The sequence below is a fragment of the Megalops cyprinoides genome, chromosome 3, assembly GCF_013368585.1.
Source record: "Megalops cyprinoides isolate fMegCyp1 chromosome 3, fMegCyp1.pri, whole genome shotgun sequence".
NCBI classification, from domain to species: domain Eukaryota; kingdom Metazoa; phylum Chordata; class Actinopteri; order Elopiformes; family Megalopidae; genus Megalops; species Megalops cyprinoides.
Window position 1 is genome coordinate 22,344,485 of NC_050585.1, and position 18,047 is coordinate 22,362,531.

Sequence of the window (18,047 nt, forward strand, 5' to 3'; positions counted from 1 at the left end):
TTTATGTGGTTGCTAGGAAACCCATGTGATGTTCATGCGCGTTCATGCAGATATCGCACACCAAATATGGATGTAATTACTTTGTTTTGCAGTGACCTATCAGCTAAGGCATATAGGATAAGAATATCTCCAATTTGTGAATGTCATATTTTTTGCATCAATGATGTGACTGATTGTGTACTTGCATCTTTCATAGCTGGAATCCCTGCCCAATCTGATCAGTATTTTGTCAAGTCATTCTCACAGATGTTGAACAGCATTCCGGGGTTTATGAACAATGCAAGTTTGATGCCATTGTTCATGAGCTGTGACACCTTATCTGTTTAAGTGTGGTATCAAGTCATTGTATGATCATGGGTAGGCCTTTCTGCTGTTTTATGACCAGTGTTAGGATATAAAATGGTTTATAAATTACTTTGTGAATGTTTCTTACATGTAGCCAAAGGTTAATCTCATTATTAGAATTTTCCACGCTTAAGTGTTGTTCTCAATGCTTATGAATAGTAGCACAAGACTCAGCTCTGCTTTGAAAAGGCTTGTATGTTGCAGTGCTTTCTGGGAAACTAATTTCATCATCCACAGTCTGTTTTAGATCAACCAGTAAGAGCCACACTTCCCATTATGCATTTCACCATAGAGGCCTTTACTGAACACACACTCAGTTGCAGCAAACAGAAGCTAAAAATGCATTTAAAACAACAAATCCTAAACCCTCTCGTGACTGCTTACACATCTTGTAAATACAGATAATAAACTGCTGTAAGCACAAGAGCTCAATAATATACAGAACAATGTTGACATGTATATCATTCATATGTGAATTAATTTTAAAGAGATATGTTGGGACTATCTTCAAAATGTTAAGGAGTGGAAAATCATTCTCTTGAAATGGGACAATTCACTTCAGTTATAGTATTTGGTATTACATCATAATCTAATTTGGATAAATAAAAATGACCCCCATAGATAATCTGTATCTTAGTACAGTCCAGAAAATTCCTTTTTTAAATAATAAAAAGTATTCAATTTTTGATGATGATTTGGAGATTGAACAAGAGTGACAGGAAAATAATGAACCCAAAGGAGGGGAAAAATGCCCACCCAACTAACATTACATTCCCACCACATTGCTGTGATGCTGCAACAACATTATATTGGTATTATTACAGTTACAACACCGTGAAAACAAAGTTTGCTGCCAAAGATTAGCTTAAACAAGACAAGAGTTGAATGACTTCACTTTACGGGATAATCAGAGGACAGTCACTCAAATGTTAGCTGATGAAAGTTAGCTTTTTGAATGGTGAGGGAGTGTGAATATGGACAGATGGCCTCACGCCCATGGTGGTAGTAAGGCAGTATACACCCTCTGCTGAACTACAGTATTGAGTAAAATGTATTCAACACAATGACTGAACAGAAACTGTTCAAATGGGCTGCAGCTCCTGGGTTTTTCGCTCTCTAGAGGTAAAAGGTAAAAGAGGCTGCCTGTTTGATTCGCAACCAAAATTCGCAGCATAACTTTAACATGGTACACAGAAGTCCTGCTGAAATCCTACTAAATCACTCGCCCCCCTTCACTGCACGGCTGTCTATGATATTTATCTTAAACAGAAACATGCAGAATATTCAGCTGCTGAAAACTGCAATGTTGATTCTCTCACTACAGGTCACATATGTAACTATACAAACTTGTGAAGCTTTTGAGCAAAAAATTCTTTAAAGTCCCTCAAGGTGCATGAGCATGTTGTGAGAGGACCCTTGCTGTTCACACAAATATGAAAACACTTTCCTCCCAGATTAAATGCCCTTTCTGTATGTACAGTGCATCTAAGGAAACGAGTGGCAAACTACTACAGCACAGAACAGTTCATTCTCTGGCCAGTAGGGGCACCATTTGTCCACATGCGATGAGCAGAAGGGGGCAGAGATCAGCGGGACAGGAGTGGCAGGTCACTGGAGTTCATGATGAGACTGGAATCCAGGTTGAGGCTCTCTGAAGAAGGTGGAGAAACAGGATTCACACACAGGGTGTATACAGAACACCTGAGACCACCTAAGTTGGAATCAAGACCCTGCTACTGTAAATTCCCCCTGAGGTGCTGTTAAAAAGCTTTACTGTCACTGAGCATGACTGCATAATCCCTCCTCAGATTTAACAGACACTTTCATGCCATCGTTTGAAATGTGAAAACAAGTGAAAATGATCTGCTTTCACAATTCAGATTATCAGAATTTGGTATGCTGCCTGATTGTCTGCACCATAACTATCCATAATCAAATACACATTAGAGGGCAGAAGTTTGAGAGGTGAACTCAGGCAAAAGAATTTTCCTGTGCAAAAATATTTAACCATAACATTAAATTAAATGACATTATATGCATTTAGCAGATGCTCTTATCCAGAGCGACTTCCAGCACAATAGAACATAAGTGTACCCATTCAATATAAACAAGCAACCGCGTCAGACCAGGCTAACAACACTCCCAGTGAGTGTGAGTAGAACACTATTCAAGTCCTACCTCAAGTAACTTGTGCAATCTGACGGAAGCCAAGTATACTACCATTATAACAGTACCTAGAACACAGAATCCAAAATACACGACAATACTACACACAAAATAAGTATCAGATACTAGAGGTCCCCGCCCTGATACTGTCATGGGCGGGGATCGAAGTGGAAATGAGACGCAGTCTGAAGAGGTGCGTCTTCAGTCTGTGTCGGAAGATAGCCAGCGATTCTGCTGTCCTAACCTCCGTGGGGAGTTCATTCCACCACTGAGGGACCAGTACAGACAGGGATCGTGTCTGAAAAGAGTGACCCTATCAGGTTGGGACAGTCAGTTGCCCTGTAGGTGCAGAGTGCAGCAATCTTGAGGGAACATAGGGTTTGAAAACTGGTCAAAGGTATGAGGGGGCTGTCGCATTCACTGTCCTGTATACTAGCACCAAGATTTTGAAAGCCATGACCGTGACAACACCACCTCCAACAATGAGAATCAGAGGCAGTGTACACACAGGCAACAATCCTGTCTCTGGAGAAAAGACCCAGAGGGCTGTGTGATTTTGAGTAGAGGAGTTGGGTTATATTGAGGCCTGGTACTGGGCAACCTTCACCTTGATCGAAGTTGAGCTTCTTGGAGGCAGAGCCCTCTCCCAGTCCCTCGATGTCGACCAGGTCGCTGTTCGCATCGGAGTCGTTCAGAGCACTAAGGGTCACGTCTGCTGTGGCAAGGAAAGACAGGTGGGCACACACATGAACACATGCACACAGAGGCAGGCATAAAGATGGAGAGAGAGGCTGAATTAACATGGTGGGACAGAGGAATCGTTGCACCAGGTGCTGTCAAGTCCCACCACAGGAAATACTATGAACCCACCAGCCGTCTTTTGCTTCTTGATGGCAGGTGGTGCAGGAGACGGGTTCTGCAGCCCTGTCGTCACGACGACCTGTGAGGTGGGCACGGTGATGACTGCAGGGGGTGCTGGGGCGGGGGCCACAGCCACCACTGTTTTCTTGGTGGCCTTTTTGGAGGAGTCTGAGGAGAGGGGCATTCTGCTGTCCTCGTACAGCTTGCGCTTCACTGTGGTTTTGATCTGAGCCCTGCTTCAGGGAGAGACAGAAACAGGAGCCCTGCTTTAGGGGGAGACAGAAACAGGGGCCCTGCTTCAGGGAGAGACAGAGACAGGGGCCCTGCTTTAGGGGGAGAGACAGAAACAGGGGCCCTGCTTTAGGGGGAGAGACAGAAACAGGGGCCCTGCTTCAGGGAGAGACAGAAACAGGGGCCCTGCTTTAGGGGGAGAGACAGAAACAGGGGCGCTGCTTTAGGGGGAGAGACGGCAACAGGGGCCCTGCTTCAGGGAGAGACAGAAACAGGGGCCCTGCTTTAGGGGGAGAGACGGCAAGCTGGCACAAGGGGTTTGGACAATTTCAGATTCTCGGGGGGTGGGGGGGCAAGCTGAGCAATAATGAAGCAGACAGGCAGCAAGGGTGGTGTGCATTAGGTGTGGAGGTCACGCTGGTCCTTAGAACTACTGTGGTCAAATACCCAATGACCACACCCACGATCAGGTCCAGCCATTTAGTGGAGAGCAAAAGGTGTAAAATTTCTCTGAAAATATGGCAGCTGGGGCTCCTCAGTGGCTCAGTCAGCAAAGGTGCTTGTGTCAAGCGTTCTGATGGATCCTGAGTTTAGCCAGCTTTCATAAAGTGCTCACAGCTTTTATTAATCCTAAATTAGTCTTTCTTTACAAAGTCAGCGATCCATATTGCTTGTTAAAGACATCAGAACAAAACTGCCCACTGCCAGCGCTCTGCTCTGTCTGCTTGTCTCAGTGATGACAGCAGCGTTTCTGCAGCTCTAGCCAAACTGATCACGAATGGCGAATGGCGCATGAGAGCTGCCAGACCCTGATGGAGTCTGGAGGAACGGAGCAGCCCAGTATGGCCCTCCCAGAGAGGGAGAGAGAGAGAGAACAGGTAACACAGGAGAAAAGGAGCAGCTGGCACTGGAGCAGAGAGATGTGGTTAACAGATGGAGAAGCCAGGTGTTCAGAGACAGGCGAGAGACAGAGCACGTCTTCCGCGGGGAGGAAGGGCGGTTAGGAGCAGCCTGGGAGGAGTGTAGGAGGTCCTCAAACATGGTGCGCTCATTGAGAGAGGGAGACGGGGATGAAAGGGGTGGCACTTACACGGTGCGCTCTTTGATGACAGAGCTGATGGTGTTCAAGTCGTCTCCAAAGCGCCGCACAGCTGACCTCAGCATTTCAATCTCTGTATCTGTCCATTTGGCTCTGAAAGACAGGAGGAAAAGATAATATCACTTCCTCTGCCCTTGACCTGCTGGACTGCTGAGTGCTCCAGAACCACAAAACCATGCCTTTGCCTGACTACCATATTTATCTGCCTAATGCCACCCCCTGCCACACATATCTGACCCTGCCCCTCATCACTAACTGCACCCCCCCACCTTTGTGGTGGTCACACAAAAAATGACGTTACCACCAGGAAGGTGGAGCTGAAAGCAAGTAGCTCCATATACACTTAACCACACAGAGGTCGATGTGGATATGGCGTGTCAGTAAATGATGAAGTGTTAATGTTTTTGGCAAGTTAGCTTGCAGCTGAATTCCCATATCAGAAATGGCAAAAAATATAATGTGCACATGGTAACATCAGTACTATACTTCATTACTGGATGGGTACATGACATCTCTCTCCTCAAAATTTGAGAAACTGTCACCCTTCCCAAAAATCACTGTGATAATTCTTGTGAATCACTCCACCACAGCCTGTAGACTTCAGCAAACTGAAATGCAAAAAAAGTAAAATTCAGTTCAATTCTATTTTATTAGTACAGCGCTTTATACAACACAAGTTGCCACAAAGCAGCTTTACATTGTTATGAGGCCTGAGACCCCCTGAGAGTAAGCCTAAGGCAACAGTGGCAAGGAAAAACTCCCTAACTAACAGGAAGAAACCTTGAGCATAACCCGGCTCAGAGGGGGAGCCCATCTGCTTCTGGTTGACACTGGAGAGATTTACAGAGAATACTAAAGTTGTATAACGTATTTAAGATAATTGAATTATACAGACAATAGTAATTACAGCAACAGAGTAATTTTAAAATGTAATCCTGGAATGTTCACTTCTTGACACACAGTTGGCTTGACAGGTAGGACAGCGAGGTAGCTGAACTGGAAATCAGGATGTGGTGCTATAATTGCACAGGGTCATTACTGCTGCAAGTCCTTGACTGTAAGAGTCATGACCTCATGGAGATGAGCTGTGAGTAACAGTCTGGCTCCTGAACTCTACCGCACATGTGTTTGACTCTGAGCTGCATCTCCTCCATGTCCACATTCAGTGACACTGACGTATGGTCACAATAAATTAAGTCAAGTATCTGACAGCAATCAAAATGCTTTAGTCATTAAGCACCTGTTACAAAATATGTCAAAGCTAAATATAACCCTGTGTTACATCAATTATGTAGGCTGGGGCAGTTTAAGAACACAGAAGCCATGGTCCTGTATGATAACCAGACCACATATCACAGTGCATTCACATCAGAAAAATGCATCTTGCTTTGATAGAGAGGGAGACTCTAGTCAGGGGCAAAAACCCAAGCATGTCTCTGACTCACTGCTTCTCCATTCTGAAAGGGAAAAAATGACACAGAATGTATCTTTTAAAAATTCATCATGTTTCTGTGAAGTAGGTTTGGAAATGCTGTGCCACTTCCCCTTTTGGTCTTTGTGAGGAATCCTGGGTAGTGACCTCTGACCCCCGAGGGCCAAAATGGCTGCCATTCTTCCCATTTCTATTTCATGAGAGCACGTCTGTTGTCTGTGCCCACAGCGTGACCCAGCCTGCTGCTCAGTGAGCAGGAACAGACGTCGCCCTTTTCCCTCTCTCACCAACGGCCACTTGCAAGCGGGGCTTTGCCAAGGGACAGGAGGAGGGCATTAGAATGCCAGTTTTAATTTCAGCAGAACTGTCGCCTCTGAAACGAACAGTGCTCAAAATTGTTCTTTTTGGGGGGGTTGAAAGCCACCATCACAACCAGAACTGTCATGGCCCTTTAAGACTGGAGTTTCCAAGCCGTGATCTGTGTGTCATGGGGTCAGACCTTCATCCTTGTTTCCACTGACTTTAGCTATTCGTTGTACCCTTTCTAATGGATGCATGTATTTCAGCTGATGAAGTCTTGCCTGTTGCTATAGGGCATGTTTGCAAGTAAATGTAACACTGCCTGCCACATGTACCACTCATTGGCATACAAGGGGAGAGCAAATCTGGAGTCTAATGCTTTCATCATTCCTGTTTTCATTGTGCCGGAATAAGAAAACTGCACCGCATAATGGCAATTATCTGCCAATCCTCTGTACAGCTCAGGATGAAAAATGATTATTTTCAAACATGAACTTTGGATGATAAATGAACACACTTGTGCTACCTCACTAGCGATAAGCATTTTAAGCATCTTAAGCAATTTAAACTTATGGTATTCTGCACTGTGTAAACATTAGTGTTGTAACGGACCCTAGTTGATCCATAATCCATACAGACCCCCCCACAGTTCGGCACGCATGTGAACCATGGATTAATTGCAAAGTTTAACCATAATAGTGTGAAATACAGTTGTACTGCCACTGTTAGTTTTTAAAGTAATAATTCCCTAAATCTTGATGCAGAGTTACAGTGAAAAGATACAAGCGCCATTTTAAAAACGAGCAACCTTACTTAGCAGAAGTGCTGTGAAGACATTGTTATTAGTGTTGTTAGTAATTTTCTGGATATAGTTTTATATCTATTATATATATATATTATATTTATCTATTTTATATATATTTATATTATTCTGGATATAAGTTTATTTGAACATTTGTATGAACATCTTTGTGTCTAACTGTGCCAGCTAGCTAGCTAAGTGACTAGCTAGCTGCAACTGATAGTAACCTGCTAGCTAGATAATACCGCTACCTATCTAGCTATCACTAGCTAACTTAATGAAAGAGCTAGCACCCAGCTTCATCTGTTCAAATTAATTGAAACTAACGTTAGCTAGGTAGCTGGCAGTTAAGTCCAACGATCAAGTGTAATATAGTGAATAGGGAGTGATTGCGGACACAGGCGAAGAACAGCAGAACAAGCACTCATATTGAACTTGATCGAGTACTGAATATTTTATTTTAAGATTTTATTTAAACATTGGACATCTTGAATGTTGTTTTCATTTAAGACCATGGGCAAAGGTTCCTTGCTTTAAGTGTTCTTTAAGTAATAAATGGAAAGCATAGTTATATGTGTGTGCCCCCCCTTTTTTTTTTTTTTTTGGCTGACCTGAAAAAGTATCTGATCCGTGACTCAAAAACCGTGATATGATCCGAACTTTGAGTTTTGTGATCCGTTGCTCCCCTAGTAAACATGCTCCTTGATGTACTTGGGCTCATGGCCAAAGTACCATTTCGTCTGCAGTTGGCCAGCATACTGCTGTCCCAGGCCAATTTGGTGTGGAAACATCTCCACTACAGTTATAATAGGTCAGTGGAAACACATCATATTTGGCTGACCTACAGCTGTGGCAGGTCAGTGGCTTTATATAACCTGGACAGGGCTCACCTCATTCACTGGGGCCACTGTATCAAACAATTCATATACCATACAGATTAGCCAATTTCTCCAGCACAATGCCAAGCTTTTCTTTGTGTTTATGGGTGTCTTACAACCTCCTTGTGTGTGTGTGTGTGTGTGTTTGCTTGCCGCAATGGCAGAGACTCACCCAGCAGGGCTTGAATCAGCCACTGGGTGGAGCTGCATGGTGAGTTCGCCAAGCTTGGTGAAGGCAGCACCTGCAGCTGAGAAGATCTCGCCTACCTGAGACACACACACACATGCATGGGCACAGAGAGAGGTGACAGACAGTCAAACCTGCAGTCACAGTCACAATGAAACACTCAGACAAAAAGACTGGCATAAAGGACTGGGGAGTGGTTTGGCTGTCTGACCCAGGGCGTTGTGTATAACAGCCACTTTTCCACTTGGCTTATTCTATGCCAAGTGTATGAGGCTGGCAGCTTTTCCCTTTCCAGTTGTGACCTGATAAAAATGAACCAAAGTGAAATACCAAGCTGTATGTGACAAATCCCATACGACTACATTTTAACTCATTTTTCAACACTTGCTTTTTACAGAAGAATCTGGCATCCCAAACTCGTATTTTAGAGCTTATCAGATAATGGGTAAACTGACTGGTTTAATTCCAACCGCAGCTCCACGCCTTACCCTGCAGTGTACGTGCACCCTTCAATGTAAGCGTTGGTAAAACTACTGAAAAGGCTAGTCTTTCAAAGGCTACTAACGACTTCTGGTTTCAGGAACTGGAAATTCTGAATTTAGGAAATATGTAAAACGGTGTGTGTGTGTGTATGTTATTATATATATAATAATATATTTTATTATTATTATATTATATTATTATTTCATATATTTTCATGGATGAAGCTGTACAAAATTCAAGAAAATCGTATGAATTCTTGTGTAAATGTTCGAAGTAGCAATCGTATTTTTCAATGAAGTGTAGGCTAAATGGTCGCTTTAGAGAGGTTAAACTTAACAGTATTCAAAATGGTCTTCCAAGTTTGTATGGGGTGGAAATTTATCTACATAAAATATGCGTATCGTGGTATGCATAGAAGAAAACCCTGACAGGAAATTATGCCTCTGTTCTAGAATGTAATGTTTCGTAAGCAAACGCAAAGTGCACACAGCAACTTAACTGAACATCAGTGACAGTACATCTTAGTAAATCTGAATGGCCGTAGCAAACTTATGTCATCAAATGCACCAAGCTAACTAGCTAGGTAAGACAGCTGTTGCCATAAGATCACTAGCTACGTGCTCTGTTGATGTAGTCTGTAATAACTTACTTACCTTGGTTGAAGCTGAGGTCATTTTCCCGCTAAAATGTTCAGTAGAGAAATAGCTAACTGATAAGTTGTCGATAGCAGTCCTTAAAACTTTACTTTGGAGACTCCCACGACCGTTACTGGCTTATTTTCCCGTTTACAAAAAAATCAGTAACATAGCGGACAGCACCCAGGAATTTGGCCACGATGCCAGCTATTTAGCTTGCTGGCTAGCCAACAGTACATTAGCTAACGTTATTAGCTAGTTACTCTCTGACTGCTGCCTTTGCAAGCAAAGTAGAGGTTTCTGTCGATTTTAATGTAGCTAGTTATCACTGGGCGATTCTGCGAAAACAATCACACTAATGTGCAATATTGACACATTTTACAGTGGTATTAGCTGCTGAGGTTTACAGAGAAGGATCTAGCTGTCTAACAAGCTAGAAATCCATTCACTACACAGACAACACACCTACAGAAATCGCCCTTGCGCTTTCAGTAAGCAAACTCTGGTGAAATTTCTACTGCATTTCTGTAATTTACACAATAGGCAAATTTCTGGCTCCTAAATAAATTATTAAAACAAGAATAATATGAATCCCAACTCTTCCAGAAACTCCCAGCAAGCTTTGCGCATGTCATCACTGATTGGCCAAATACATTTCATATTGATCCCTGATTGGTCAATGGTCACGTTTGTCAATTTGAGTTGTGAATATATTTTTTGCCAAGGGGTGGCTAGAAAGCTACGGTACCCTAAACACAAAACAAAGAACTATGATACGTGCTCTCGACAAGTGAAATGTGTAGCATCAGAGAAACAGGTTGTTTTTTTTAATTAATTAGAGCCACCTCTTATGGAACGTTCTTTAAGTTATCATAACGTATCATAACATTAACGTCTTTTTGACATCTATGTCTTACATCCTATTAAAGCTGTATGTGTGGAAACGGAATATTCCTCCATTTTATTTTTTATATTAAACAAGTTCAAAACTTCTGTATGATAGCAGCTGTCCAATATTATTCTTCAGTTTACAGCCAACAAAATTTTAATTCTAATTATTTTTAAGAATTCCTGAATTCTGTTGTTGAACATGTTAAACAGTTACATGTCTATCAGGGGAAAATGTCTAATTTTGTCCACTGAAGCTCGTGCTGAAAAGCATTTACTTGTAAAAACTGACCAGCAGCACAGATTTCAGAATAATTCTGTTTTCGACAAAGTTTCAATATCATGCTTTGGAGGATCTCGTCAACACCCCCATTGTCACCCGGTCCAGCACCCTTACTACACCCCCCCATCGTCGCCTGCTCAGCTGACATTCCATGTCACATGATTATTCACAGGCCGGAAAATGTATAAAACTGTATGGGGGAAACAGTTTTTATATAACACAAAGAGGCCTCAACAGAGCTCCCTGGATACAACATTAACAAGATTATGAAACTGTTGTGTTTTTATTTCCGGCCGTTATTATTCCAGGCTAAATGCAGAGGATGTTTAGTGACCTCTTAGAATAACCCGATAGTTTAGTCCCCCCCCTATGATTATGAAGCCCACTCTTCCTCGACGGGCTCTGTCGACTACTTCCGGAAGTTATCGATTGACTAGTCAGTGTCAGCTGACCAGGAGCCACTGTCGCCCTTTTAAACTGAAGGAAGAGGGAAGGCCGGTGTACACGGATAAAATCTGGAAAACATACAAGCTACATAAACAACGAAAAAACATACAGACGAAATCATGCCATCTCTTTTATTTTGCGGTCCCAAACTGGCCGCGTGTGGAATAGTGCTTAGCATTTGGGGAGTCATTATGCTGGTAAGGACATCGTTTTGCTATTGCTAACCAGCTAGCTTCTTAGCCTGCCCGTGAATACGTTGGAATACATGTTACAATCTATTCTCTAATTAATATCGCTATAATAATACGTCTGTAAGGAATTCAGCAAAACGAGACTAAATTAGCTAGCTAAGTTAGGTAGCAAGGAAGTATGTGAAATAGCAGTTCCAGACAATTTTATTGCTAGCTGTGCTAGTTTAGTTAGCTTCTTGGCAGGGAACTGTCAACTGTGACGATCCGAAGGCTCTAAGCATTTTGTGTTACCCTACCGATTGATATTTGCCCAGACCACAGTGGTTGATTGACTCGCGGTTATGTGACTTATGTAAACCTTTCGTCGAGTTCTTACGCAGAAAAGAAGCTAACAGAGTATTCTAACAATAGCCAGCGGGCTTGTGTTCAGCAAGGATATAGTCATATTCTCTGAATGTTTAAAACTAAACCAATAAAACGCACCCATAACTACGAAAACCTATCAGATAGTGGAACGTACCTTTGTTCTACTTTTGCACGGTGTGGACTAAGCAAAACGGTTTCATCTAGCTCGATACATTATTTTACATTCAATTTACTGATCCAACTGTGGCTTGATCTCGAGGTTTCTGATATTACCCGTATTGCGTCGTGTTAATCAGAGAATATGAAAGAGGAACGGGGAGTTTTTCACATCTCGTTTACAGGAATCATACCAGCCTCCTGTCATTAACTGTGCAGTGTGTGTAACACTTTAACACCGAAATGATGGAACAAGGCCGTGACCACACAGTCCTCGCAGTCCACAGTCTTCATAGGATCGAGTTCCGTGCTTCCCCCTGTCAGTGCTGGTGATGAATTAGTAACTCACTTTGTGGAAAAGCAGAAGTTCCCAGTGTTAATTTACCTCTAATTTCCAGCTGGGAGGTGTTGCTTTTTTCTGCTTTTGTACTTTCAGTGAAGCTCTAAACTGCTCACAGTAAAGGACTACAGTACAGGAATATAATCAATATTAGTACTTACAGGTTTTAAAAAGCATAGTTCTGCCTTCATGATCAAGTCATCTCAGTTCAGAGATACCAAAATAAATTAAAAATTAGAACATATCCAAATGTGAACCTATTAAGGTTTGACCTGCAGTACATCTGTGCATACACACTGATCTTTAAATGATCTGGATGGCATATCCTATTCATAGACACCAACATGTCAAGCCAATCCATATATCATAAAGAGAGATTGATCTTCCAAACACAGCCCTGGTCTGCCTTTCAGCTGGCCTCTGATGGAATACTGGTATAGCAGTGGTGGTGGTCTAAAGTGGTCATATAGCAAAAGTAGGTTGATTGACTTTTTATCACACTTTTTGCACACACTCACAAATGCACATCCATTCAGCAAGTCAGCTCTGGGCAAGAACTAAATTAAATGCCAACTACACTGGCATCCTTTGTGCCTGTCAGTTTTTTTCTCCCCGTCCACGTTCATAAATTGACACCGGTACTTTTAAGAGAGAAACTGCTGGCTCTGGAGTCTTGTCGGCTGGGAGAGTAGTATGTAGCAGGGTGTTGGAACAGCGCACTCTGTGTTCTTTGTTGAACTATCAGCTCAGCAGGCTGCATCCAGCTATCAGGATGGGCTAGCCAGTGATGAGCGTGTCCTTTCCCTGTCTACCTCACAGTAAGAGGTCTATAATTTTCAGTTTAAATTTGCTGAATCCTTGGGCAAACAGGAATGAAGTCATCCAGGGTTTGTGTAAAGTGTTTATTTTGAGAGTAATGGAAGCTGTTTTATTGCTGCATGTTAGATAAAATAAATGGATATCTCCAGTGTAAAAATGGTTGTAGAAAAACATGTAGGATGTAAATTTGAGACTGCTGCCTGGGCAAACTGTGAACAGTGTAAAACAGTGGCTGGAGCTGCAGCGGAACAAAAACCAGCAGATAATGGGCTGATACTCTCACACTTGTTTACACTTCCACTTATTTTGCTTTGTTTTCTTACTCATCCCTCCTTCCCTGTCCCCTCCACTCATCCCCCCATCCTCTCTCTCTCTCTCTCAGGTGATGCTGGGCATTTTCTTCAGCGCCCACTCGGCTGTGCTGATTGAGGATGTGCCGTTCACAGAGGAAGATATCCGCCAGGAGTGAGTTCAGCTTCCACTTTCATACTACAGCTGTATCATTCTACTCCTTTTACCTCTTTTTAGTTTGAGGAGACGCTTAAGGAGACCAAAATATAATTTGAAATAGATTTTAATATAAAATATTTAAAATGCAATAGTTTTTCAAAAAACGAAGAAATGCAGCACCCTACATGTTTCTCTACTGTAGTTTGTTTATCTGACCTTTTCTTTCTCACATCTCCCCGAGCAGTAAAAACCCGCCTCAGACGATCTATGGACTGTACAACCAGGTGGGCTACAACTGCTTCATCGCAGCAGCCATCTATGTGATAGTGGGAGGCGTGTCCCTCTGCCAGGTCCGGCTCAACAAGCGCAACGAGTACATGGTGCACTAACTCCCCCTGCTGGATGGGAAGAAACACTGCACCACCTCACACTGGAGAGAGCTGCAGACATTACAACCCCAATTCAGGTCCTACTGGCTTTACAGACTATTGTCTGTCTAGAATACACACTAGATGTGTTTTTGTAGTTTATGTTTAACCCTTCTCCTCTATGGATCAAAAGACCATAGTCCTAAACCGCTGCTGTAAATATATTTGCCCATCTGTCCAGGTTTATTCTGTACATCTTCCAAGATCGAGTGCAATAAAGTGCTATAAAACCAATTTGTAGGTGCACCCAGTACAAAATAATTTTCAGATTAAAGGTACAGGCAAGAAATCAAACAAATCTGTCAGATCAGTGAGAAAAGAGTCTCTCTACCGCTCTTTACCTTTGTTTGAGATGTTATTGCCATCAAGGAAATGAGGTGGATATGAACAAATCATACAGCTAAAGGGCAGGGTAGACATAATCTACATTCCAAACTTCCATAAAATTAAAAGGCTGTGTTTCCTAATTTAAATTAATTGCTGTGTTTGGCAAATTGAAATGAAGTTATTGAGATTATATTGATGTAGCTGTAGAGCTTGTACTAGTGTAAGGTATTATTTTTAACTGTGAGTTTTGTGTTTGTATTCCTGTAGTGAAACCTGTACTGTGAAAGCAGTAAGTTATTTGTCACATGGTCTGTATATTAAATAAGGTGTATAAAACTCTATAAACAGGCATGTAGACTACCCTGTTGGACTGAGGTGTGTGCTTAAAATATTTCTTTTTGGTTGTTTCACAATGACATCCACACCCAAAATAAAACTCTGTGTCAAAAATCTGATTAGTTGTTGGTGGTGTTGGGTCATGTCCAGTCCTAGTGCTCCTTCCAGTGAACTTTGTTTGAAGGAGAGGGAGCCCTTCTGTGAAGGAACCCCTAAGAGTTTCATGGTGCACGGAGCTACTATGCACCTTATGCGTTTTATCCATGGGCAGAATGGAAAGACATTTTTGTGTCCATGGTGAAACAATAATGTTGAAAGCGGGGCAAACAGTTTTCCTCTCTCATTTTTGATGACATTTAAATATTTAGATCAGACTTTTTGATTTTAGATTATTTCCATACATCTTCTAAATACTTTAGCACAACATTCAGAGATGATGTGATACAGAAATAGGCACCTATTGTGCTTCTACCCTATGTGCTGTATATAAACACCAGCTCATTCAAGACAATCTGCACAAGCTTCCATCACCAACAGTAACTTCATTTTTTACAAGCAACACAAAAAACACTGTATGCAGTACATGATGACATTTATGTACAAAACTGAAAAGTGAAAAACACAGAAAGTACAATTAAGCTCCAAACCATAACGTACACCCATAGCAGTCCCAGAGCCAGTGAGTATCTATGTGTGCATAGTAAATAGGTAGGTTTGTGTCTGAAAGAATGCGTTTTTGTGTGTGTGGTGTATCTGTTTCAGTGTGTGGCCTGAGTGTGTAATGTGTACCTGAGAGTGTGCTTGTGTGTGAGATCAACGTCTCAGGTCTGTGGGTCCAGCAGAATCTCGCAGGTCCGGCCCAGCTCTCCCAGTTTGACCCGGGCGTATTCTGCCCGGTTCAAGGCCATTTGGCAGTCCTTGCGGGCAGAGTAGGTGGAGCCTTCATGAGGTTGACCTGTTGCCACCTGGGAGGTGGGATGGGGAGAGAAATGAATTATTGTTGATATTCATGTGCTTCACAGCAACATTTCCAGGGGACTCACATGACTTACAGTCTGTAGTGAAGGGCAAGAGCAGTCACCCCACCCGGCCTCAAACCCGGGTCTACAGGGTACCAAACTGCAGCTTTGACCGCAACGCCAAAGAGCCAGGCTCGTTGGTATGGCAGTCAGAGCGCATACTCAACTGTAGTGACAACACTCTGTCACACAGTCCCCATGTTATCCATCCATACAATCTTATATTATACTTGGGTATGTGACAGGCTGGTAATGCCTGTCTGTGTGCGTGTACCTGCGTGAGGTAGCGTATCTGGGAGCTCAGCTCACTCTCCACCCTGTTGATGGAGCTGGTGAACTGGCTGAGCTGGCGATCAAGGAAGCTGGCATTGTGCTTTTCTTTGGACAACTCCAGCACTACATTCCCTGAGAGGGGAGAGACTCAATGAGAGGGAATCCATCACAGCATCAGAAAACAGAGAGACATAAGAGCACTGCTACAACAGGAAACACATTACAACACCTTGACAGTCCACAGAATTCTAAAGCAAACTGACTATTATGCCAGTGTCCTCCCTAAAAGGTGTCCCCACAAATGTTTTAAAACAATGATACAAGCTAAACTCCACTTAAATTGGTGGGGTGTTTTCTATGTTTTCCCCAAGTCACTGTACTGACTACACACATGACTACGCACATGCCTTTCACAGTTATCACTGCATAGCGACCACTGTAAACTGGGATTTTGCTATTTTGCCGCTGCCGCATCCACCCTCATCGTTCCTAATCTCTCGCTTACGCCATAACAGCAAAGCGAAGGCACTTCATTTACCCTCAGCTGCGATAATCACGTGCTTTCCATTCCTCATTAGGGCTCTAAGTTTTCGCGCTACCCAGCCACTTCATTATGAGGACCTGCTGGGCTCTGGAGTTCCAGATAAAATAGTTAACTGGCTACCCCCACCCGTGAGCTCCAGTTACACCCTTCGAGCCCACGGGACCGCCGAACCTCCTGTGGCATACGGACCTGCACACTGCAACACCACGGCGATCTCCCTCTCCACGTCCTCAAGAGCTCGCAGCCTGTCGTTAGCCATCCTGCTATCCCCTTCCACCAGCACTCCTCCTGAGTCGGCTGACACTGCGCCAAAAGGACGAAGAGGTTACGCACTAGCGAGCTAAACTTTGCATGAAGAGAGTCGAAATAATTTGCTTAGCAAGAAGATTTTGTATGCATTAATCTGAACAATGCTAAAACAGACAGCCAGTTTTCTAGTAGCGAGCGACACCAAAACGAAGGCAACTGAACCCAATGAAAATGAAGAGCTAAGTACATGCTGGTAGCTAGCTAGCTATTCATTCTCTCCAGCAAATCACAATAGAAAGAATGCAGTTGAGTTAGGAACCAGCATCATATAAAAATCCAATACAAATACAAAATCACAATACAAAAATCCGGCTAAGTTTTATAATACATGCAGTTAGCTATTTACATTGTCTAGATGCGACAGCTAATCAGACAACTGCTAGTTTACAGCAAGTATCTTCCGGTCATTTGTACAATATATTTTGGTAAATCAGTACGGATAGCACTATATAAAGTATTTTTGTCTTTTTAGTATATTCAAGTTCCCGCACAAACCCTTTGCTTTGTTATCGTAGCGCAACGTAGACTCGAAGAAGCACTACCAAACTGGCCATTCACACGGAATGCACCGAGGGACAAACTTTGCTGCCAGAACTGAAAAGGCAAAGCTTTAATTTTCTGCGGCAGCAAACGGGAGAAGGGAAAGAGTCTGTTCCAAATACAGGCATGATCCATTGTTAATTTATTTGTAAATGACCACGAGGTAACAATATTCAATTAAGCCGATTTGATGTGAACAATAGCCTAAATGTTTGCTGAAGAAAAAATACAACAGCGAGAAAAGAGCCACGTTGTCCAAACTACACAGAGTTTAGAGAAAACGAGGTTTTATATAAAACCTTTGAGAAGATCAGAGCTGGAGCAATGGAGAAGTGGAAGATTCATGTTCGAGCAGAACTGTTTCAGCGAGACTGTCAACAAAAAGACCCTTTCAATGGCCTCTTTAATACCTGTAAGCATTCTCACTTCTGCATGTTTGGTGCTGAGAGTAGCTAAAAGTCCTGTAAAGAGTTTGTCAAATCTAAGACCGCCATATGTTAAAAGCAACTATGCAGACAACTTCGCAACTTTAAAATTTGAAATTGTTTAACATCTCTGTAATGGGGGGGGGGGGGGGGGGGGGGTTACTGAAAGTGTCGGTTCCGTGAAAGGCTGAAGCTATCTTTGTTGTGTGTTTCAACTTCAGATTCACGGTTGTTGGAAAAATGCGAGCTGCGTGACGGTTTGTGGGAGGAATCACAGGAATCCAGGTACAAAACTGTAACATACCTGAACCTCTCAGCCGCTGGAGGGAGGGGGGGATTGGGTCAAATATTCGTTATGAGTGCGTTGATAGACGTAGGGAAATCACCGTGTGTAGATCAGGACAGTGATTAAGATTTGAGAGATTTATATGAAGCGTTTTACGTTAATATTAATTTCCCTACCCTGTGCGGATTCCATTCCATTAGC

General features: G+C 42.7%; 3 protein-coding genes across 6 annotated transcripts; 1 reads left to right on the top strand and 2 right to left on the bottom strand.

Annotated features, from left to right (window-relative positions):
- Positions 1-847: 847 nt before the first annotated feature.
- On the bottom strand, positions 848-10,018 carry LOC118774977 (chromatin complexes subunit BAP18-like). 4 transcript variants are annotated; one of them, XM_036524629.1, is made up of 6 exons: positions 9,438-10,018; positions 8,287-8,381; positions 4,694-4,795; positions 3,382-3,605; positions 3,119-3,223; positions 848-1,996 (listed from the first exon to the last, which is right to left on the bottom strand). In XM_036524629.1, the coding sequence occupies exons 1-6, from the start codon at positions 9,456-9,458 to the stop codon at positions 1,932-1,934; spliced, it is 612 nt and encodes a 203-aa protein (XP_036380522.1). In that variant the 5' UTR covers positions 9,459-10,018; the 3' UTR covers positions 848-1,931. The 4 variants fall into 4 exon arrangements, with proteins under 4 accessions (XP_036380522.1, XP_036380520.1, XP_036380521.1 ...); XM_036524627.1 differs by having other exon boundaries at positions 3,119-3,226; XM_036524628.1 differs by having other exon boundaries at positions 3,382-3,608.
- A 1,006-nt stretch (positions 10,019-11,024) lies between these two features.
- On the top strand, positions 11,025-14,698 carry rnasekb (ribonuclease, RNase K b). The gene is made up of 3 exons (XM_036525009.1): positions 11,025-11,234; positions 13,292-13,374; positions 13,604-14,698. Exons 1-3 carry the CDS (start codon positions 11,157-11,159, stop codon positions 13,746-13,748), a joined length of 306 nt encoding a protein of 101 aa, XP_036380902.1. The 5' UTR covers positions 11,025-11,156; the 3' UTR covers positions 13,749-14,698.
- Positions 14,699-15,132: 434 nt separating this feature from the next.
- Positions 15,133-17,164, bottom strand: med11 (mediator complex subunit 11). The gene is made up of 4 exons (XM_036525704.1): positions 17,091-17,164; positions 16,476-16,589; positions 15,744-15,874; positions 15,133-15,415 (listed from the first exon to the last, which is right to left on the bottom strand). Exons 2-4 carry the CDS (start codon positions 16,543-16,545, stop codon positions 15,272-15,274), a joined length of 345 nt encoding a protein of 114 aa, XP_036381597.1. The 5' UTR covers positions 16,546-16,589; positions 17,091-17,164; the 3' UTR covers positions 15,133-15,271.
- Between the last annotated feature and the right edge of the window lie 883 nt (positions 17,165-18,047).